This window comes from Panthera tigris, chromosome C1 (genome assembly GCF_018350195.1).
Source record: "Panthera tigris isolate Pti1 chromosome C1, P.tigris_Pti1_mat1.1, whole genome shotgun sequence".
NCBI lineage: Eukaryota > Metazoa > Chordata > Mammalia > Carnivora > Felidae > Panthera > Panthera tigris.
The window spans coordinates 30,111,354-30,135,579 of NC_056667.1; the positions used below are offsets into that span (position 1 = coordinate 30,111,354).

The following is a 24,226-nucleotide window of genomic DNA, read 5'->3' on the forward strand; positions in this document are numbered from 1 at the left end:
ATCGCTGGCACCTCGGAGTTAAGTGTGCTGACTTGCAAAGACAGAGTGGGAGGGTCTGGGAAGAGGAAGGGGACTTTGGGATGACATTCCTGGCTGGATGAGAGGAAAGAATGGAGCAACAGGCAAACAGTGTTTTTGAAGTTGATGAAATCTGCCGGGCTAATCTACCTGAGAGGCTGGCTGCGGCTGGGCTACTCTGTAAAGTAGGTGGAATCATTGACGAGAGACTGTGACTCTTCCCTTTGGGCAGCTGTAAGTGTGGGGAAGTGAAGCTCCCTTTAGAATCTGGGAATCTGTTGGCAGCGGACAGTGAAGGAATTCGCCGCGTTGTAGTCTGTCCCATTTTGGGACCTTCTCAGTTGGTTAACACTTCATAGGTACTTCTGCCTGAGGAGAGGCCAGCCCTAGGAGCAGTTTGTTGGGCAATGGATGCACTGTTCCTGACTTGGCAGTAAGCCATTCTACCTTACCAGCTGTCCTGCAACTCTCTAAGATTCCCCAGGTCACAAGCTTCTGCTCTGCAAATGGAGGGTAACTCAAAGACCAGCCTCTTTCTATGTGCTCAGTCTTACTCAGTGACTTGGCTGGACTTTTTCATATGAAGCTCCCACCTCTGTATGCTGCTGTTGGTCTGAAAACTCTGAGCTGGTGCCACTTTTGAATAGGATGCTGTTTGCCTGAAGACCTGAACCCAGTTTTTGGAATTGCCTTAAGGAGGAGCTTCCTCTCTGACCTCAAGGGGAGGAGGAGGTCATTAGGAAGTGGTGGGTGGAGCCACGTCTCTGTACTTCTGCTGTCTCTCCCTGCTCATCGAATAGCCCTTTGGCTATCTGTCTCTATTCACCCTGAAGTCTTTTTTGAGGAGCTGCAGAGGGTGCACAAGCCACTGTCTGGAGGTTCTTTGGAACACCCTCCTTTTGGGTGGGGTCAGCAGACACGAGAGTGCCATGTGGCCTAGTTACCAAGATGAGCACGAGTTCAACGCCCACCTGGTTTGCCGCATGTGCTGTATGGGTACGTGAAGTTTGTTCTTTGTCTGGGCCTGTGGATCCCAAAGAGCCCTTGCTCTCATTGACTCATAGGAATATATGGGCTTTGAAATCTTGCAGGTGTTACAAACTTCGGGCTTGTTAAAATGTGCAGGGGAATAGACTGTGGTGCCCTACTTCCTGGGGAACTTCTTAAGCTTGTAGTCACTGGCAGTTAAGAGCCTGAGCTTTGGGTGTGGGACTTTTTTATAGAGACTGAATTCATGCTCATGCTTCTTTTCGCCTGTATCAGGAAACCACTTTTAAGTTATGTTACATAGTTCTGAAAGTCCAGGGTGTATTTTTAGCAGAAGTTGGTTACGGAGTCCACCTCTGAGCAGACTGGATGGTGGGGGGCGGGGGCGGGGGCGGGGTGGGGAGGAGTCATGGCCTGGATTTCCTCTTTGGGGCTGATTGCTAATTCTCCATACACTTAGTCTCTTCTGCCAGTGGCGAGGAGCTAGGAAGACTTGAAGATGGTCTGTGGACAGGACCTAAAGAAGAGTTGGAGGCTAGGAGGAGTGTTGTGTAGGCTGCACTTAGATCTCCTTTGATAAAAGACTAGGGTTCATTTAGATAATATTCTGTGACCTTGAGCAAATGGCCTAGCCTTTTTGGCCACAGGTTTCTTTTGGCTTCCAAACTACAGGGTGCTGGAGTGAGATATCAATTCATCACTTCTCAGTAAAATGAAAAAGATAAGGGGAAGGTAGTGTGCTTTTCATGAGCGAAACTCATTTAAAGAACTGTCCTTTACTTTGAAATTGCCCTTCCTACTTTTCTGATGTTAAAATGTCCTTTATTTTATGAATGAATTGTTCTTAGGTGGTAGTTTGGTTTTAGATAATGCCTACTTAACAAAAGAAAAGGTTAACAACTTTATGTTAGGTTTTCTGATTTATTTTGGAACATTTATTGGTTGGTGAAATCCAAGTTTGGGAACTCCTGGATTGATCATCGACTTCGATAATCAAACTTTTGATTTTATACTGTTGAGTCTCTAAAGCAGAACAAAATTGTGACCCAAATAGGTTTTCACTAAAATGGAAATCACTGGCTGTTTTATCAAAGGGAGATGACAGAAGAAATCTCAGAAGGGGTGTAGCATAGCTAGGGTTCCGATTCTCTCTCCTGACGGGGAGGCCAGTATTGCTAGATATTTAAGTGCTTTCTGAGAAACAGAGGTGGTATTATAATAATGTTTGGGGCACATGGAGGAGCCGTTTTAGTCTGTTGTTGCCATGTAGTCTAGCCTTTTATCTTTCTGGTATCATTGAGATTTCCTCCCTGAGATCTAGAGGAAAGAGGCTCTGTATCTGAAAGTGCTTAGAGATAAAAGGGCCCCTTTTCTGTAATCAACAGAGAAGTATAAGGAAATCTAGAATCTTTATTGAAAGTTTGGAAGCAAAAACGTTATTCTCTCTCATCCTACCTCTTTTAATCCCATGGCTAATAGTTAAAAGAGGGATTTTGGCGTCACCTGTTTACTTGGGGCTCTTGCTCTATCACCAAATAGCTATATGAGGTGGGAGAATTGCTTAACCTTTCTATGCCTTGGTTTCTTCATTTGTTAAAAGAGGATTTAAATAGACCCTAACTCAGAGTCATTATGAGGAATACATGATATTCCAGCATTTAGCCCAGTGTAAGCTCTGCAGGTGGTTTTGATATGGCTGGTTCCCAAACTAAGATCTGGGAAGCATTGATCTATCTAGTCCAAACTCCTCACATTATAGATGAAACTCAGGTTCAACGAGGGAAGATGAGTATTCAGTAAGTTAAGAATCATAGGCTAGAGGCCAGCAAATCCAAGTTATAGGCCTGATTCTGCCACTATGGCACTTTCTCCAAGTTCTTAAGTCTCACAAGACTGGGATTTCTTCATCTTTAAGATATTTTGAGGATTCTTAAACCTCTGATCTCTTTCTATCTGTGAAGTATTTAGTTTTTCTGAATGTGATAATCTAGTGAATTTTCAAGAAACTATCGAGCTTTTCTCCCTTTTCCCTTCTGCTTGTATGCCTCTCCCTCTATCTCTATGGCTCATTTCTCTTGCTACATGCTTACTCCCAGATTATTTCTGTATCTAACTTCTGTCTTGTATTCTCTGATTCCCAATAGAGCAAGGAATTATTATTCATAAAGTTCCTGTTTGCCTGAGAAATAACATAAAACTTTAATTTTATTTTGAAGTTTCTATAATTATCACTTCCTTAAACTCCCAAATCTCAATCTTCATTGAGACATAAGCCTGTACCAACCCTTGGTGATAGATTTCTGTCATGAATCCTATTATAGCTTTGGTTTGCACCTCCCTTCTTCCCGTTATTACACAGGACTATATTGTGTTGTCTCCTAATAATTTCATGATGGCAGTAGGTGTGGTGGTTAAGTCTGTGATAGACGTGAATTTGAATCTCCATTCTGCTACTTGCTAACTGTGTGACTTCTGGCAAATTATTAATAAGCCTCTTTGAGCCTCACTTTGAACTATAAAAATGAGGATAAATAATGCGTACTTGATAGAGTTGTGAGGAGTAAATCAAATACTAAATGAGACAGGCTTTGCACAGTGCCTGACACAGAGTACACACAATATCTAGGTCAGTCTTATCTCCCAAAGTTGACTTATATATGTCTGAGGATAGGAATCATTTATAATGCTGGTGCCGTTATACATTTTTGGTAAGCACAGTTTAATTGCTTGATCTCCAACTCATCTTTTCTCCATTCCTCTCCTCCCCTCCCCTCCCCCTCCCATCCTCCCCTCCCCTCTCTTTTCCTCTCCTTTCTTCTCTTTCTCTCCCCTCCCTCCCTCTCTCTCCTTTTCTCCCTCCCTTCCTTTCTTATCAAAGCATAGTTGACAGACAATGTTATGTTAGTTTGAGGCATATGATTCAATAAGTTTATACCTTATGCTGTGCTCACCACAGTGTATCTACCCTCTGTCACCATACATTACTATTACAATATTATTGACTATATTCCCTATGCTGTACCTTTTACCCCTGTGCCTTATTCATCCCATAGCTGGAAGCCTGTATCTCCCACTCCCCTTTACACATTTTGCCCACCCCCACACCCCACTCCCCTTTGGTGACCATCAGTTTGTCCTCTGTATTTGTGGATCTGTTTCTTCAGCCCATTTTCTTTGAGCTTACATTAAGTGGTTCAAAGTCTCCTGGATCCAGATGTGGCAAGAAGAATTTAGGAAAGCTGTAACTGTAGATGGGACATCTGAATGGAAATCCATGCTCCCTGCTGAAAAGCAGCCTTTTTTTCTTTTTTTTTTTTTTAGAGAGAGAGAGAGAGCACAGAAGGGCAGAGGGAGGGAGGGAGGGAGGGAGGGAGAGAAGAGAGAGAGAGAGAGAGAGAGAGAGAGAGAGAGAGAGAGAGAGAGAGAAAGAGAGAAAATACCAAGCAGGCTTCATGGCCAGCACTGAGTGTGGAGCCTAATGTGGGGTTGGGGAGGGGGCCTCTTTTGGACAACCACGAGACCATGACCTAAGCTGAAAGCAAGAGTCCGATGTTTAACCCACTGGGCCACCCAGGAGCACCCCTCCACCCCCCGCGTTTTTTGAAAAGTAGCCTTTTAATTATCATTTGGGAATACTTCTTTAGTCTGACTTTGAAAATACCATCACTTGTAGATAATAACCTTGGCGCATAGTGGGCTTTCAGTGTATATTTGTTAAATGAATGAGTATTCTTGAGTATCCATTGTTGTCTTAATTGTTTAAAGAAATTTAAAACATGGTTCTTGACTCCAAAGAGCTAAAGTTCAGATAAATAGGATTTACATATAGAGGTATCTAACAATAGGTTTTATATGCTTGGTGCCAAGTAAATTGAATAAACATAGGCACCTCGAGGCATCTAGAGGTGGCTGGCATAGCCAAAAAGGTATAAAGGAAGAAGTGGGATTTCAGTTGGGTCTTGTAAGGAGGCTCTAACTTAGATGATCCAAAAAGAGTGGAGGGCGGGGGCAGATATTCCAGTAGGGGCAGATGGTGAACAAAGACAAGAATGTGCAAAGTGTGTTTGGAAACAATGATATCAGAATGGTTGTAGTGAGGTCTTGTAGGGGAGAGCCTAAAGAAAAAGTTGGAAGAAGAGATCGTAAATTTCTTCAGGTCAGAGGCTACGTCTTTGTCTCCTCCAACCACCTAACATATAGTGAATAAAAAGTAGACTCAAATATCAAAGGGTTGTAGCAGACTATGGAGTAAAGCGCCTGGCCTTAGTCTTCTGGGAGCCACTAAAAGATTTTGAGTAGAGGGATAATATGGGCAAAGTGGTGATTTAGGAAGATTTGTTGAGAGAGGCTGTGTGCTATACTTGCCACAGCCTCACTGGCAAACAGTTAGCTTCAAATCTGTATCTTCAATTTTGACTGCTCTTCTGAACTCTAGACCTAGGGTTCCAACTGTCAGCCAGAAGGTCCTGCTAACACTTTATTATTTTTCTTCTCCTTTACCCAACCTGTGCACAACCAATCTGTGCCTCCTTCTGTTTTCCTAATCTCAAGACACTACTCCTCCCAGTTGCTAGAAACATTATTTGACCAACATTTGTTGACTAGAAACATTGGAATTGTTTTGAACCCTCCCTTTCCTTACCATATCTAGTTACTGCTTAAGGGCTATTGTTTCTGCCTCTATTTTATCTTGCAGATCTTGACTGCCCTCCTTTAATCCCTGCTGCATCTGCCCTAATTCATGCTCTTAGATTTCTTTCTTGGTTTGTCATGGTAGACATCTAGCTTGTTCTTGTACCTCTTAGTTGTCTGTCTGCTGCAGTCTGGCCTTCAGTTCAATGCCAGATTAATCCTTCAACACCCTCTTGTTCAGAAAATCTCAGTGTTACCATTTTATTTGCTGAATTAAGTACATACTCCTTCAGTTTTCTGGAGTGATTTAACCTCAGATGACCTTGCTAGCTTCCTTTCTCATTATGTTGCTAATTGTAGGCTATGCATAGCTATACTATTCCCTGAAACATATCCTCTGTACTTACACATCTCCCAATCGCTGCTCCTGCTTTTTCTTCCGTTCGGCATTCTTTTTTTTTTTTTTTTAATTTTTTTTTTTTAACGTTTATTTATTTTTGAGACAGAGAGAGACAGAGCATGAACGGGGGAGGGGCAGAGAGAGAGGGAGACACAGAATCTGAAACAGGCTCCAGGCTCTGAGCTGTCAGCACAGAGCCTGACGCGGGGCTCGAGCTCACGGACCATGAGATCATGACCTGAGCCGAAGTCGGACGCTTAACCGACCGAGCCACCCAGGCGCCCCCCCGTTTGGCATTCTTTAACTCCTTTTTGGGCTGCCCAAATCCTAATTGTTATCCAAGGTTTAGTTCAAGCATCATGCCTTCCACGACTCTCCTCCTGCCCCTCTATCAGAATTAGCCAACTCTGTGATTATCAGCATCATGTTGTGTAGCTTGTATATGGTGTGTTATTTGCTTGATAATATTGTTAATTATTTACATATTGGTCTTTGCACTAGGTTGTAAACTTCGTGAGGTCAAGGCACAGGCCTTTTCTGACTATCTACTTCCCTTCTCTGTCAGCTCAGGTATCTCAGTTTGACATTTCCAGGTAGTTGGTGCTTCTTGGGCTTCTTGAACCATTTGTGATTTTTCTGTGGCCCCCCAGGGAAACAAGCAAAAGCTATTCTCTTATTTGCTTTTTTAATGATTTATAATGCACTGGGACTATGTTATAGGCTACGTTGGATTAGAACACAGAGCTTTGCACCGCAAATGCAGGCTTTAATTCCAATTTTAGGCCTATTGTCAAATTGTTTCTGGCAGAGTAGGACAGATAGATGTGTAAACAGTGATATCTTGTACCAAGCACAAGAGGAAGATCACCTCAACTAGTGTGTATAAGGGATAGGAAAAGCTCCTGGAGGAAGTGATGGTTGAGTTGAATACAGAACAATAAGTAATCAGAGAAAAGGGAACTATATTCCAAGCAGAGGGAACAGTAAATACAGGGGAAGATTACATTCGGCAAGAATGTTCAGGAAGGCTGAAAGAATTTTTATGAAACAGGAGAGAGGAATGAGTGGCAGGCAGGCAGCACATCATAATGGGTCTTAGATGCTGAGATAAAAAGTTTAAATATTATCCTGAATGGAGGCATCAGGCTTTGGAATCCAGTGGAGCTGAGTTCAGATTTGACTTCATTATCTACCTTGTGATCTCCGAAAAATTACTTACCCTCTCTAGGCTTTATTTTTCCAGTAAAATAATATTTAATTTTCAGGGTTGTTGAGCATTAGAAGCAATATATGTAAGGTGTGTAGCACATAAGCAGGTGTTCAATAAATGTTAACTGTTAATATTATTAGGAGGATACAGAGTCATTGAAGGATCTTAAGTCAGACAGTAAGAAGATTAGTTTTGCCAGAAAGATGGCTGGCAGCATTGAGAAGGATAGTGTCTTAATTTGGGCTGCCATAATAAAACCACACACATGGTAGCTTTCACAACACACCTTGATTTCTCACAGTTCTGGAGGCTGGAAGTCCAAGATCAAGGCAACTGCAAATGTGTTGTCTGGTGAGAGCCCTCTTGCTGGTTCATAGACTGCTGTCTTCTCACTGTACCCTCACATGGCAGAGAGAGGACTGTCTGGGGTCCTTTTATAAAGAACCACCTTTTTATAAGGCTCCACCCTCTTGATCTAATCATGTTCCGAAGTCCTCACTTCCTGATACTATCACAGTGGGGGGTTAGGATTTCAACATATAAGTTTAGGGGAGGAGATACAAACATTCAGTCCTCAACACATGGATTATAGTAGGGAAACCTGTTAGAAACAGAGAGAAAAGAAAAGTTCAGTTTTAGACAAATTGAATTTGAGATGAGCATGAAATAAATGTTTAGGAGGCAATTAGGCATATGGGAGTGGTATTTAGGATGAAAGCGTGAGCTTAAGATATGGATTTGAAAATTATCAGTTATGATTGAAAACATAGGAGTAGATGAAGTCATTCTGGGAGAATGGAGAGAACAGCTCTTCGTAACTTTTTTTAAAAGCTGTGTTTTTGGGGGGCACCTGGGTGGCTCAGTTGGTTAATAAGCATCTGACTTCAGCTCAGGTCATGATCTCGCGGTTTGTGAGTTTGAGCCCCCGTCATGCTCTTTGCTGACAGCTCAGAACCTGGACCCTCCTTCGGATTCTCCCTCTCTCTCTGCCCCTTCCTCACTTTCGTGCGCTCTCTCTCTCTCTCTCGCTCTCTCTCTCTCTCCCTCTCCCTCTCTCTCTCTCTCTCTCTCTCTCCCTCTCTCTCTCTCTCTCTCTCTCAAAAATAAACATTAAAAAAAATAAAAACAAGTAAAAGCTATGGTTTTCCCCTTCCACCATGCACATAACACCCACCTGTATCTTTTTTAAAAAAATTTTTTTTTCTCAATGTTTTTATTTATTTTTGAGATAGAGAGAGACAGAGCATGAGCAGGGAAAGGGCAGAGAGAGAGGGAGACACAGAATCGGAAGCAGGCTCCAGGCTCTGAGCCATCAGCACAGATCTCAATATGGGGCTCAAACTCACAGACTGTGAGATCATGACCTGAGCTGAAGTCAGACGCTCAACTGACTGAGCCACCCAGGCGCCCCAACACCCACCTGTATCTTAAGAATACAGAATGAAGGAAAGAGGGTGAAGGATGAGTAAACATATAAGGAGTGAGCAGAAGAGAAGGAATAACCCAAAGAGGAAGAGGAACACTAGGGTAGAATGGAGTCTGAGATTCATGAGGGAGAGTGGGTTTAAAAGCTGAAGGAATGATCAGCAGTGTCATTTGAATTGACAGGAAGGTGATTGTGGAGAAAGCAGTTTCAGTGAATTTGTGGGGCTGGAGGCCACACAGGTCACATGGGGGACTAGGAGGAGAGGAAGTGGAGACAGCATTGTCATCATACTTGTTCAGGAAGCCAAGGGGAAAGGAAAGAGAGAAGTTAAAGATATACAAGCTACGGGATAATTGTTGGATTAAGGTTCCTGAGGGAAGAGAACATATGGGATCCAGATTTTAGGTGGAAGGACTTGCCTAAGTTACAGGAAGGACATCTCTGCCAGTGAAACAAAAAGAAAGAAAATTAGGGTATATTGGTAGCTCAGTGGACTGTAATGCTCTTAATAAAAGTTGGAAACAAGTATTAAATCCTTCTAATTAAGTAATCCCTGCATGATTAATTGGTGCCTCAATATGTACAATCTTAGAATTTCCCAGTGGGCAGTTGGGTTCTTTGTTGTCAGTTCATAGCCTTTGGTGGGGCCAAGTTTATAAGAAGCATCAAAAATATGGCCTTTTCTTTGATTGACTTGGGTACCTTTGAAAATTGTACCTTTGCTGGGCCTGGAATTAAATTAGGGATTTGTGTGTAGGAAGCCAAACCTAAAACTTATTTTAAAAGTTTCAAAGTTTGAGCTGTTTGGAGCATTTTGAAGGTATAATAGTTAAAGTTGCTCTTTGGCTTCCCTAATGAATTTCCTTGCTAAAAATATTAATGATCTTAAACCCCAGGTATTGCAGTATCCTTGTCTTAATGCTTAAATCGGAAAGAACTTGCATGTAATTGATGGGTCTGCAACACAGGATCCTAAAAAAGAATCCTCCAGCTTTGGGGCACTGTTGTTCCATAAAACCCTTTTCTGAGGAGCTTCTGGCTCAGCTCTAAAGCAGGCTAGCTGGTCTTGAAAAGGGCTTGTAATCACGTTGCCCTTAGTAATTATGTTCAGAGTAAGTACTCAGACCTCTCACTCCTGAATTGAAAGTCAGTTTTCTAGCTGTTAGAAACATGACTGATATGAGAACATTAGGTCTACCTAGCGCATTATTATCCTGTAAGGACTTGGTAGGTGAATAGAATAGCTTATTGATATAGTAAGATGGAATGAACAGTCTCCATCATGCCTGTTGCATCTTTAGGTCTAAAATAAAGGAGGCAGTGGACTAAAGAGAAATCCTATGAATTCCGCCTCTTTAAAATGTTGATTAGTTTAGGGGCACCTGGCTGGCTCAGTCGGCTGGGTGTCCAACTCTTGATCTTGGCTCGAGTCTTGCTCTCAGGGTGGTGAGTTCAAGCCCCATGTTGGGCTCCGTGCTGGGCGTGAAATCCATTAAAAAAAAAATAAAGTTGATCAGTTTAAAAGGACATTTGTTAACTTTTCCAACTATGTATTAATCTGTCACAGCAAACGCATACAGCTTTTATGATAAAAGAAATTCTGAAAAGAAAAATAAGAAGGAAAACTTGTGTCTCCAAGGTGAGAATTTTGTAAAATTAGAAACAGGCCACTCTTGGTTAAGAAGGTATTAAGTGTAGTGAAGCAGAATGGGTTTGGTAGTGGTGAAAATGTAGGGGGTGGGGCAGAACTTTCAGTTGGCTTTTTGTTTTCTCATCATGGCTGCATGTTTCAGCACACAGGTGACACTTACTGCGCTGTTGGCTTTTTTACCTGTTGGACTGTTTTCTTGTAGGTAACTTGGCTGTGATTTCATTCTGTGTGTTTTGTTAGCCAGTCTTCTAATCATATATTGGCCAGTCAAGAAAGTTTTTAAAAAAAAAAAATTTTTTTTTAACGTTTATTTATTTTTGAGACAGAGAGAGAGACAGAGCATGAACGGGGGAGGGTCAGAGAGAGAGAGAGACACAGAATCTGAAACAGGCTCCAGGCTCTGAGCTGTCAGCACAGAGCCCGATGCGGGGCTCAAACTCACTGACCGTGAGATCATGACCCGAGCCGAAGTCGGCCGCTCAACCGACTGAGCCACCCAGGCGCCCCAAGAAAGTTTTTGTTTTAGGTCATATCCTGCAGACCTTTAGCTGTTAGCAGCTTTGGGAGGTACAAGAAGTAAAGCATGATCTCCTTCCTTAAGGAGTTAATGATCTCATGGGTGATGTGAGAGTAAGCATATTAAAAGCCAGGACTCTATATATAAGTGCTGACTGAGTGATTAGCATAGTAAGAACCATAAAAATTTGTAGGACAAAGAGACTGTTGAGCCTGGAGTTGTCAAGAAAGGCTGCCAGAGTAGTTTTCTCAAGCATACATCTGATCATGTCATCTCCTATTTAAAATCTTTCAAAGCTTCCTCTTACCTATCTCTACCAATTTCTTAGTGGTAAAGTTTGAACTCCTTTGCTTGCAAGAACGGTCATGATTTGACCCATGCCATCCTATCTAGTTTTAAATCTCTCCACTACCTAATACACATCCTTTCTTTCAACCATCCTTGATTCTGTGCTCTTCTCTGAACATAAGCTCCCAGTTGTCTCCGTGAATTTGCATTACGTGAAACTTCGTGTAGTAGCTTTGTCCCTTCCTTTTAATTCCTGGCTAACTTCTACTCATCTTTTAAGGTTTAGGTAGAGTCATTCATCTGGAAACTTGCACTAACTGCTCATGTTTCCCTCTCCTATTCAGGTAGCTTAACCATTTCTCTTGTGTTCTTGAGCACTCTGTGCTTAGCTCTGTTATAGCATGTATCAAACTGTATTGCAGTTATTTCTCTTTTCTGCTAGACTTTTTCTTCTCTTCTCTTCTCTTCTCTTCTCTTCTCTTCTCTTCTCTTCTCTTCTCTTCTCTCTTCTTTTCTTAGTAGGTTCCATGCCCATTGTGGGGCTTGAACTCAGGACCCTGAGATTAGGAGTTGCCTCCACCAACTGAGGCAGCCAGGTGCCCTGTCATCTCTTTTAAAGAATAGGGACTGTGACTTTGGTATCTATTGTCAGAGTCAAACACAGGCTCTTCTAGGGAGCTAGGTCCTTAATAAAGACGTATTCAAAGAAGAAATGAGTAAATGAATAAACTAAATTTTAAGGAATAAATAGCATTTGGAGAGGTAGAGAGGGAGAGATTAGCATGTCATGAAGAGAAAATAGTATGAGCAAAGTGTCAGTGATTTAGATGAGACTACAGTTGTAAGTGGATTCTTTTGTGTTTGTTTTTGTGTCAAGTTTTTATTTAAATTCTAGTTAGTTAACATATAGTGTAATATTGGTTTCAGGAGTAGAATTTAGTGATTCATCACTTACATATAACACCCGGTGCTCATCCCAACAAGTGCCCTCCTTAATACCCATCACCTATTTAGCTCACCCCCCACCCACTTCTCTCCAGCAACCCTCAGTTTGTTCTCTATAGTTGAGAGTCTCATGGTTTGCCTCTCTGTCTCTCTCCCTTTTTTTCTCTTCCCCTATGTTCATCTGTTTTGTTCTTAAATTCCACATATGATTGAAATCGTATGGTATTTGTCTTTCTCTGACTGACTTATTTCATTTAGCATAATACACTCTAGCTCCACCCACATCATTGCAAATGGCAAAATTTCATTCTTTTTGATGGCTCAGTAATATTCCATCGTGTGTGTGTGTGTGTGTGTGTGTGTGTGTGTGTGTGTGTGTATGCCACATCTCTATGCATTCATAATTCAATGTTCTCAGGCTTTTTCCATAATTTGGCTATTGTTGATAATGCTGCCATAAACATTGGGGTGATGTGCCCCTTCGAATCAGTATTTTTGTATCCTTTGTGTAAATCCCTGGTAGTGCAATTGCTGGGTTGTAGGATAGTTCTGTTTTTAACTTTTTGAGTTATAAGTGGATTCTGATTCAGTCTGCAGATGACACAGGTTTGGAAAGGATAATGAAGATGTTAGATAACTGAATCAGCATCTAAAAAGATCAAAATACATTGGAATTACAGTGGTCAAATCTAATAAAGATCTTGGCTTTGAATATTTACAGGACTCTATTAAGTGAAAGCCTACACTTAAAAAAAAAATTCTAGGGGCGCCTGGGTGGCTCAGTCGGTTAGGTGTCCGACTTCAGCTCAGGTCGCGATCTCGTGAGTTCGAGAGTTCTGTGAGTTCGAGCCCCACGTCGGGCTCTGGGCTGATGGCTCAGAGCCTGGAGCCTGCTTCCGATTCTGTGTCTCCCTCTCTCTCTGCCCCTCCCCCATTCATGCTCTGTCTCTCTCTGTCTCAAAAAAAATTAAAAAAAAAAAAAGTTAAAAAAAAATTCTAACAGTTCCAAATGAGAGCCAATAGGTAGAGTTTATAGTGAAGCAAATGATGACATTTTATAGAACTATTAAATCAATATGTATTGCCTTAGGAGGTAGTAAATTCTCTATTAAATCTTAAATATCAGGAATATTATAGAAGTATGCAGGATCTGGGCATACCTTTCAACCCCGAATAGATGATTCTTCGTTGTTGAAGGGAATCATGTTTCAGCAGGGAATGACACTAGATAACTAATTCTAACTCCTAAGTTCTGTGGTATATAGTAGGAAGAAATCAGTGTTCTTGCAAGGCAGGAAGGGATTCAAAGCTGAAAAGAAGGATGTGAAGTTCAGACCAGAGACAGGGATGAGGTAGCCTTACCGAATGGCTATAAACTTAGAAATGTGAGCAGGTAGTACATTCACCTAGAAGTAGAGAGAGAGTGTTGGCATTATTTGGAATGGTGCCTATGTGACCCTTACTAGGTAGTCAGTTAGAAAGGAAGAACCAGGCAGCGGGGAGGGAAAACCTCACTGATGTTTGTGTGGATTGCTAGTGAACCAGAGTTCTATAATTCTGCCACTTTCTCCTCTGGAATGCTGACTGACTTGGAGCAAAAAATGGAAGAGTTGAGCAATGTGGTAATTCAGGTTTGCAGATTGTCACGGTGAATTTAGTGGTAGAAGGTTAGGCAGATGACAGTTCCTGGGGTATTAATGATGGCAGCTTTGAATTGCTTAACTGTGTTGTCTAGCATACGCTGGAATAATCTTAGATGCTCTTAAAGGGAATGGAGTGATGAAGGTTAGGAATGATTAGAGGTACAGAAGGTTGATAAAGATGACTGTTAAGTAGGTATGTTTGGAGCAGAAATGAGGCCCAGGAATGGCAGCATGATGGCTGGATATGCACAGGAGATCAAGTAATTTGAGGATGCCAGAGGGTGCCTGTGAAGATAATCAGTGTGAACTAAGTTGTTGCGGAGGTTAAGGTAGATTTACCATGTGGAGGGGGACAGGTGGCAGGGAGTGGTCCATGACAGCAAGGATGATTTGAATAAGGTAGTATGGGGATGGCATAGGCTTCAAATAGAAGAAAAAGAGTAAGGCTGATGGATCAGTGGGGTGGAAGCACCCTGGGGAATTGGCGGGTGTGGTAGAAAGGGAGTCCTCTGCAGGACCAGGGCTCTGGAACAGTGATTGCCAAGTATTGGCAGTCATGTATTTGTTAAAGAGGTGCACAAAATGGAGAATGAAGGAGAATTTGCCTACAAAGAAGTGGCTCTGTAAGACTTAGGAGAAGGAAGGGGTGGGGGAGATGTGCAGTGTGGGTAAACTGAGCAGCTTTCTGACTTTGCCTGATTGGTAAAGGCTGGTGAGGAAAGTAGGACAGGAGAGGGTGGGAGCAGAGCATTGGCCAGGCAGATCAGTTTGCAGAGAGGGAGATGTAACCGCTGCCAATACAAGGGTCCCAAATGCCAAGGCCACTCCACCTCTTCTGCAGGTGGTGTTCACAGCTTTGGCTTTATGGAGGTTGTTTTGGGGGAAGCAGAGAATCACTCACTCCCCAGAGGATTATGATGTTAAAGAGACTTCGCCACAATATGGTTTCTGAGGCATATGGGATTCTGTCTCATCTGTAAAGCGGCAACATGGTCGGGACAGGGGAGGAAGTCCAGAGAGGCCAAATCTTCCCAACAACAAGACACTTCTCATGGGTCTATGGAAACTATCTTCACAGTCCACGGAGAAGCTGGGGTGTGGACGAAGTGGGGTATGGGAACTTGTCCGGGCAGCACTAAGCCAGTGCCTTCTCTGTGTTTCCTTTACAGATGAACGGGACCGTGTTCAGAAGAAGACATTCACCAAATGGGTCAATAAGCACCTGATGAAGGTAGGACTCCTTCACAGATGTTGCATTGGCACCTCTGGCTGCTCTTCAGCTGGATTTATCAGTCTTGTCTCTTGGATAGTTCAGATTGCTTGTCATGTGCTCAATGTAGATACACATGTGACTTTTTAAAAATAACTAACATAGTCATAACAGTGTGGAAACTTGTACTGATCGGTTTCTTGGAGACGACAGTAATAAATGCCATTACCTCAGAAGGTTGAGGGTTGAGGTTGCCGGGGGGTGATTCCTAGATTCAAAGAACACTTTGTTCCTAGCTTTATAAATTATCTTCTAAGCTCCCTTCTTTATTTTTTTTCTAGATTTGACCACTGTGTAAGGATGGGGAAGAGGGGCTTTTATTCTCTAAGTGTACAAATCATAAATGTTTAGTTTAAGCAATTTTTACATGTGTATATACATTATAACCACCATGCAGTTTAAGATGCGGAGTACTTCCAGAATTGCTGGTGGGGGGGTTGGTGGGGAGGGACAGATTTTATTATTATTTTTAAATAGAGGAGAAACCTAGGCAGAGGCCTGTTATAATTTTTTTTTTTTAAACATTTATTTATTTTTGAGACAGAGAGAGACAGAGCATGAACGGGGGAGGGGCAGAGAGAGAGGGAGACACAGAATTGGAAGCAGGCTCCAGGCTCTGAGCCATCAGCCCAGAGCCCGACGCGGGGCTCGAACTCACGGACCGCGAGATCGTGACCTGAGCTGAAGTTGGACGCTTAACCGACTGAGCCACCCAGGCACCCCAAGCAGAGGCCTGTTAAAAGCCCACCTCAGGGAGCGCCTGGATGGCTCACTTGGTTGAGTGTCTGACTTCAGCTCAGGTCATGATCTCATAGTTTGTGAGTTCAAGCCCCACATCGGGCTTGCTGCTGTCATTGTAGAGCCCGCTTCAGATCCTCTGTCACCGCTTCTCTCTGTCCCTCCCCTGCTCACACTCTCGCTCTCAAAAGAAATAAAAACATTAAAAACACACACACACACCTCAGACTAAGCAGTGTGACTAATATGGCAGTCAATATTTGAAAACAAAAGTTTTGAATATTGTATAATAATTACTCAAATAATTCAGAAAATTTTGAGTTCTATTGATTACTGCTCTGGGAAAGGTCACCAGTGACCTCTTAATTGCTGTATCCAGTAGCCTGGTTTTGTCTTTCTCTTATTTGATTTCTCTACAGCATCTGATACTGTTGACTAATTTATTATTCCTTAAAACCCTCTTTTATGTTGGTTTCTCCTACACTGCTTTTTCCTGAATTACCTCTTTCCTCTATGAATGCCTTTTTCATGCCTCTCTGACTGGCTTTTCTTTCTCACTTCTCCATGTTGCTGGTCCCTAGGGTCCTAACCTTACCCATTTTCTAGTTTTGTTCTCTGTACTCGTCTTTGGCAGTCTCTTGTGTTAGTCACAGGGATCACTGGTGGCGCGGAATGCAAGGAAGCACAGGAAGAAAAAGAATACAAGGTGATCTCATAGAATCTGGTGTCTGGAGGCAGCTAGGCTTTACGAAAAACTAAACATTATCAGGCAGCTACTCTCTTTTTATGAGGCCTTGTGTTCTTTCACTTTTATTTCTTTCTGTATGCCTCCTGTGTCTCTGCATTTCTCCCATTGCTTGTGTGTAAGCTGTGGTGGTTGTCTCTCAAATGGTGATATAAACCCTTGTGGCTGCAGGATTCTGAAGACAACAGAAAATCTGATCGGCTGGGGTTTCTTTTTCCTCCATGGGTCAGGTGTCCATCTATAGCTCAGTAATCTGTAGCTAGGGAGATGGTCACATAAATTAAACGTACCTCCTTAGGGCCACTTGTTTAATGGGAATTGCAGGTGAGGGTAGTTTTCAGACTATAAAGTATGGATAAGGACATAATGAGGGGCACCTGGGTGGCTTAGTCTGTTAAGCATCTGACTCTTGATTTCAGCTCAAGTCATGATCTCTTGGTTCTCTCTGAGATTAAGCCCCACGTGTGGCTCTATGCTAATAGCACAGAGCCTACTCGGCATTCTCTCTCTGCCACTTATGTGTGCACACGCACTCTCTCTCTCAAAAAAAAAAAAAAAAAAAAAAAGGACATAATAATAGAGCCATTTCCTGTATTCTTTCCTAAGCCAAAGACCGTGTACTAGACACGTTCATCTGGATGTCACTCAGACATATTCAACACATCCCAAATTGCTAAATATTTTCACTCACGTACCTAGCTGTCCAAATTAGGAACACAGAATCGTACTATTTTCAGCCTGCCATTCATCCCCTTGTCACCAGCTCCAGTCACTCACTTCCAACTCAGAAAATGCTTGCATCTGACTTTTCCTATCTCCATGACTTCTGTTCTAGTCTAGGGCTTCTTCAGCTTGCCTTGACCACTGTAATAGTTTCCAATATTGCTTTCTGTAGTAACAATGTTAAGGAAAATAGTTTACTGAGTGCTTCCTGTAAAGCGGACATTCTGTACTAAGTCCCTTACATGCATTATCTCATTTAATCCTCACTGACGATTGCTGTAGACTCTAGTAATTTTCCCATTTTATCAATGAGGAAAATGAGGTTTAGGGAGGTTAACTTGTTCAAGGTCACACCACTAGAAAGAGGCAGAACTGAAATTTTAGAATTCAGGCAGCCTAAAGTCTAGAACTTGTGCTGTTAACATCAGTAATGGCCCCGGCTTCTGCCTACCTTTCCAGCCTCAGAGTGTTGAATTTCCCTCCTACCTCAGGCTCTTGCTGAACCATGTGCCATGCTATTTTATGACTCTGTATCTTTGCTCATGCTGCTTTCTCTGCGTGGAGCCTTCTCCAGCACTGTTTTGCCTGCATAATACCGATTTAACACCTCCTCAATAAATATTTTCCGGAATCTCCCATATGGAATTGACTACCCTTTTCTTTGTGCCCTCACTGTATTCCTTACATACTTCTGTTACAGTATTTATATACATTCCATATTTTCTGTTTGATTGTAACTTGAAGGCAGATCTTATGTCTTATTTTGTTAGTGTCAGAAGAAAGAAGAAAGGAAGAGACACATGGAGAGAAAATTGCTATTCCCCTCTAATTCCTTCAGTGTGTACCATTTGCCCTCAGTTTGGTGACACAGAACTCTGTCATGATGCAGAACCCTTCCCAAGCTGGTTCCAAGCTGCCCAGCTTCATTTGCAGGCATTCTCGCCTGTATGGCCTGTGCTTGGTCACATGACACAACTCAGTGCTCCCTAAACACTGTGTTCTTTCACACCTCTTTGCTTATTCATTTCTCTCTCCCGGGAATGCACATCCCAGTGTCCTCTGCCTGGCCATCACCCACTTACCCTTTAAGGCCCAGCTCCAATATCACCTTCCTGAGAATCTGACCTCCAGTCCTTAGACTAAATTAATTGCCACTCTCTGTTCCACACCACTTTGAAGTGATGCCTCGTGTGCTCACTCATTGGTCTCCTCCGTTGGTGCACTCACTGAGGGCTAGGGTTTGTATTGTACTACTTTGTCTACTATGTACTGCACCACAGATGTGAGAAGTACCCAGTATTTGTTGCCCTGAGTAAATAATATTCTAATAGTGCTTTATAGCTTATAAAGCACATTCTTATCTGGCTTGATTCTTATAATAACTGAAGGAAGTAAAGGTTTTTAATCCTCTCGATGCTCACAACTAAGGAAAGTGAGAGTCAGAATGGTAAAGTGACTTTCCCAAGATCATACAGCTGGTGGAAGGATGGAGCTAGGGATCACTCACAAGTCTCATGATGAAAATTACTTGTTCTTTCTACCAAATATGCCCCCAATTTATTTTTTCATGCCTCATCTCTAACAATCAGAAGAACTGAATTTATCCTGACTCAGGCTTGTCCCTTAAACTTTGTACTTTGAATACAAATACACTGGCTCGCTGCTGTTGCTGGTTGGACCTCTGCCTCTGCTGTGTGATGACAGGAGGCCCAGGGAGGGAGAAACCGGATGAATACAGCGGAGCATTGTTAGAAATTGGAAGCTGGCCAGAACTTTACTTCAGTCCCCGGCTATTTTTCATCTCTTCTCAGACACCCAGCCAAGGGCATTTCTCATCTAGGGATATTTCAGAGGGAGTCACTGCTAATCAGAATCACTGCTCCATGCTGGCATCCTTTGAACTTTGGTCTGAGAATTACAGATCGAGATTTGCTTTTTGTAGTTCAGGCATCCCTTGCTGTGCTCCCCAAGTACACCCAGATTAACGTGGCCATTGGCAAGTAGATGGATATAAGATCAAAGCAACCAAGCCTCCTAAGTTCTGGATTTAGTTGACCTAGGATCCCTTGGATCCCCAGCTATCTCTGTGGGAAACAGTTTGTTGTGGAATAAGCAAATTAATTCTTCTTTCTTAGTTGAGAACACTGTTGGTCCAATCTTAAAAGAGATTTGCTAAGGCTGTTAGCATCTTAACATATAAGTAACCTAATTTAGAATGCAAGCCTACAAACCCAAGAGTTCTGAGCATATACTAGAACCATCAAAAGGAAAAATCTAGAGTTTTGTTATTTAAAAAACATTTTTTTTTCAAGTAGACTCCTCACCCAACGTAGGGCTCGAACTCATGACCTCGAGATGAAGAGTTGCATGCTCTACTGGCCAAGCCAGCCAGGCACCCCCAAATATCCAAAGTTTTAAATGAGCACGGGTCTTTCACAGGTAAAAAGTCTGGGACAATTATAATCTGTTTTTTAGCATTAGCTTTTAGGCTTTTCCTCAAGGATAAATTTGGCCATGGAATCAATATGGAATTCCCCTTACAGTTTAGAAATCTGAGTTCAGGGGCACCTGGGTGGCTTGGTTGGTTAAGCATCCAACTTCAGCTCAGGTCACAAGCTCCCGGTTCGTGTGTTCGAGCCCCACATCAGGCTCTGTGCTGAGAGCTCAGAGCCCAGAGCCTACTTCAAGTTCTGTCTCCCTTGCTCTCTGCCCCTCCCCTACTTGTGCTGTGTCTCTCACTGTCTCTCAAAATTGAATAAATGTTAAAAAAAAAAAAAAAGAAATCTATGAATTCAGGGGCGCCTGGGTGGCTCAGTTGGTTGAGCATCTGACTTTGGTTCAGGTCATGATCTCACGGTTCATGGGTTCAAGCTCCGTGTTGGGCTCTGTGCTGACAGCTTGCTCAGAGCCTGCAGCCTGCTTTGGATTCTGTGTCTTGCTCTCTCTGGCCCTCCCCCGCTCACTCTGTGTCTCACTGTCTCTCTCAAAAATAAAATAAAAACATTAAAAAAAAAAGTCACTAGGTTCACTTTTACATACCCTGTACCTTTTATAAGTGTAGATGAGAATAAATAACATATTCTTCTCTTTAAAACTTTCTTCTCTGACCTGTTTATCATTCTTCAACATAGTTTGGGTCAAGGAAATTGAGCTGCTTGTGTTTCTTTTAAGTCTTAGAGGAAAGGTTTTTTTGATCAGAGTTTCTGCAGGTGTCAAAGAATACCACATGACAATCCTTGGTTCTCTTTGGGAAAGGAAGAGGTCCTCTTAATATGTCCTTTCTACCCTTCAAGCATCATGGAAGCCTTGTGAAGGGAAAGAGCACTGAACTTGGAGTTGGGAGACAGTGATGGACACTTCCCATATCAGTGATCTTATACAGGGTACCTAACTTGACCAGGCAACACTTTTCTCATCTGCCAGCTGGGAGTGTTAAAATCCCTTTGGGCCAGATTCTGATTCCAAGTACCCAAGTGCAGTTTGTTCCCTTTGCTAAAGCTACTCAGAAATTTGGGGAAGCTGTTGCTTTTTCTGTAACTTCAAATTAATCTTCTTCTTCTTTTTTTTTAATGGGCTCTACACCCAACATGGGGCTTGAAATCATGACCCTGAACCAAGATCATGCATCTCATGCTCTACTGACTGACCCATAACACCCATAACTTCAAGTTAATCTGTAAAGAACTGGGAGAGCAGAGCTTTCCTTAGCTTATTGATGCACAGGAATTGAGGAGGACTGGCCTTGGTGGACTTGATCCCTCAAAACATAGTCATTCCTTAATTTTTAAAAATAGCTATTTTGAGATTTAATTCACGTAGCCTACAATTTACCCATGTTTAAAGTATACAATTCAGTGACTTATAGCATATTCAGAGTTGTGCAACAATCACCACAATCCATTCTAGAACCTTTTCATCATCCCCAAAAGAAACCCTGTACTCTTCAGTCATCACCCAATCCCTCTGTACCATCCCCCAGCTCCAGACAACCACTAATCTACTTTCTGACTCTTTAGATTTGCCTATTCTAGATATCTTTTATAAATGGAATCATACAATATGTGGTCCTTTGCTTTTTGTAACTGGCTTCTTTCACTTAGCATAATGTTTTCAGAGTTCATCCACATTATAGCATGTATCAGTATTTAATTGCCAGATAATACTCCACTGTATGGATGTGCGACATTTTGTTTACCAATTTATCAATTGATAGACATTTGGATTATTTCCACTGGCTGTTATGAACAATGAATGCTGTGAACATGCATTCATTTTTTTTTTTCCTGGACAGATATTTTCAGTTCTCTTGGATATTCACCTGGGAATAGAATCACTGGGTCATATGGTAACTTGTGTTTAGCTTTTTGAGGAACTGTCAGACTGTTTACCAAAGCGACTGCACCATTTTATATTCCCACCAGCAATGTATGAGTGTCCGTTTCTCTATATCCTCATCAACAGTTATAATCCATCTTTTTGATTATAATCATCCTCTTGGGTGTGGACTGGTATCTTACTGTAGTTTTGATTTACATTTTCCTTATGGCTAGTGATTTTGAGCATCTTTTCATCAGTTTGTTAGCCATTTGTATATATTCTTTGGAGACATTCGCTAATGTTGACAGTGATTTTCACAGGGAATGCAAACAGGCAAAAACCTGAGTAGCTGAAGTTATTCACTCATCTTTTTGTTGACAGAATAGCATGAGTATTAGTTGGAGAAAAAGATACATATTGATGATTCCTGATCAGTCTTGGCTTTGTCTGACTGCCTCTAAAACATCTGATGCTTGGTCCACTGGACGTTTCCGTTTCCTTTTCCTTTTCCTTTTCCTTTTCCTTTTCCTTTTCCTTTTCCTTTTCCTTTTCCTTTTCCTTTTCCTTTTCCAGTCTTATTGAGACAGAGTTGACATACATCACTGTATGAGTGTAATGTGTATAGCACAATGGTTTGAGTTACCTATATTATGAAATGATTAGCAGTAAGTTTAGTTAGCAGCCACAATGTCATATGAATACAATAAAAAGAGAAAGCAAAAAAAGAAAAAAATTTTTTTCCTTGTTAGCAGCCACAATGTCATATGAATACAATAAAAAGAGAAAGCAAAAAAAAAAAATTTTTTTTCCTTGTAATGACAATTCTTAGGATTTATTTTTAACAACTTTCATATATATCATACAGCATTGTTAGCTTTTTTTTTTTTTTTTTTTTGGCTATTGGACTTTTTCTTTTATCTTTTTTTTAAAAGTTTATTTATTTTGAGGGGAAGAGGGAGAGAGTGGGGGATGGGCAGAGAGAGAATCCCAAGCAGGCTCCACACTTAGCGCAGAGCCTGATTTGGGGCTCAGTCTCTTTTTTTTTTTTTTTTTTTAATTTTTTTTTTTAACGTTTATTTATTTTTGAGACGGAGACAGAGCATGAATGGGGGAGGGTCAGAGAGAGGGAGACACAGAATCTGAAACAGGCTCCAGGCTCCAGGCTCCGAGCTGTCAGCACAGAGCCCGACGCAGGGCTCGAACTCACGGACTGCGAGATCGTGACCTGAGCCGAAGTCGGCCGCTCAACCGACTGAGCCACCCAGGCGCCCCTGGGGCTCAGTCTCTTAACTGTGAGATCATGACCTGAGCTGAAGTCAAGAAAGAGTTGGTCGCTTAACCACCTGAGGCACCAGGTGCCCTGCTATTGGACTTTTTCTTAAGAGATTTATGGAAAACTTTAGAGGCAACTTGATATGTGCAGAAGAGATAAAGACTTTGGAATGGGGCAGAATTGGAGACCTGGATTTTATTGGCCTGACCGTTTACTAGCTGTGTGATCTTGGGATATGAATTGAACCCTCCAAATCCCATCTCTGTATCTGAAAATTTTCTAACATAGAAGCACTAGTGTTAGCTAGTACTTTATCCATCTGTAGGCAGAGCTGTGCCCAATATGCTTCAGAAACACTATTGTTCTCTGTTATTGAAAATTCTCAGGAAAAAATGCTCCCCTCCCTTCCCCCATTATCTCTGTCTATATCTGTCTTTTATAGTTTTTCATAGTTAGTCATTATAACCAAAGACTGAGAGACAAAATAAACTCATTTCACCTAAGTTTTTTGTAAGGTGGTTGAATTTTGCTATTTGCAGGTGTAAAACATAACTGGCATTTTTAGAAGGAGATATTGAGGCCTTGATGTGAAATTAACTTTGTATTTCAAAATACCACCTTTTTCTTTTTAGTACTCATGGTAATTAGTGTCCTTTTGATAATATGATCTCACTTGGTCCTCATTCCTATTATTATTCATTTAAATAATTATTCAGTGCCCATTCTTGATTTTAATACCTTATGCTCAGGTCTTACCTATCAAAAATAAGTCCCTCATTGTCATTTCTCTTTTTAACCCTTAACATCAAGTACTTCATATTTTCCCACTTTATTTATTTATTCATTTTGAACTTTTAATTCTTTTTATTTTTTTTTATCTGAGAGGGAGAGAGAGAGCAAGCGAGTGGGGGAGAGGAGCAGAGGGAGAGAGAGAGAGAGAGAGAGAGAGAGAGGGAATTCCAAGGAGGCTCCATGCTTAGTGCAAAGCCCAATACGGAGCTCCATCCCATGACCTTGAGATCGTGACCTGAGTCACCCAGGCACCCTTCACTTATTTATTTATTTTTTTTAACCCACCATTCATTTATGATCTGATTTCTATTCTACCACTCTCTAGAAAACGATTCTCACAAAAAACACTGTTATTTGTAAGAAAACTAAAAAACACTTTCTTGGTCCTTATCCTTGTCCTGGAGCATTTGATACTAGCAATAATCCACCCCTTCCTCGATCACCCTTTCTTGTTTTTTTGCCTACTTCTTTCACTGCCTTTTTCCACCCTGTCCTTTGTTGATTACTTTTCCATCTCCTGCCTTCTAATTTTGGCTATTCCCGCAGTCTCAGTCCTTAGCACTCTTCTTTCTTGCCCCTAACCCAGAAAGGCCAACATTTCCCATGTCTTTAGCTAGCACCTCTCTGCATATGACTTCTAAACTTAAGTTC

At 41.7% G+C, this 24,226-nt stretch overlaps 1 protein-coding gene across 9 annotated transcripts in view; it reads left to right on the top strand.

Annotated features, from left to right (window-relative positions):
• Positions 1–24,226, top strand: part of MACF1 (microtubule actin crosslinking factor 1) — a 315,228-nt gene that overhangs the window by 96,360 nt on the left and 194,642 nt on the right. For 8 of the 9 annotated variants that reach the window (XM_042996700.1, XM_042996694.1, XM_042996695.1 and 5 more), the window contains exon 2: positions 14,887–14,948. In XM_042996700.1, the coding sequence (XP_042852634.1) occupies positions 14,943–14,948 (6 nt within the window). In that variant the 5' untranslated portion in view covers positions 14,887–14,942. Of the gene's footprint in view, positions 1–544; positions 1,015–14,886; positions 14,949–24,226 lie in introns of those variants that run through there. The other variant, XM_042996696.1, reaches the window with a different exon arrangement.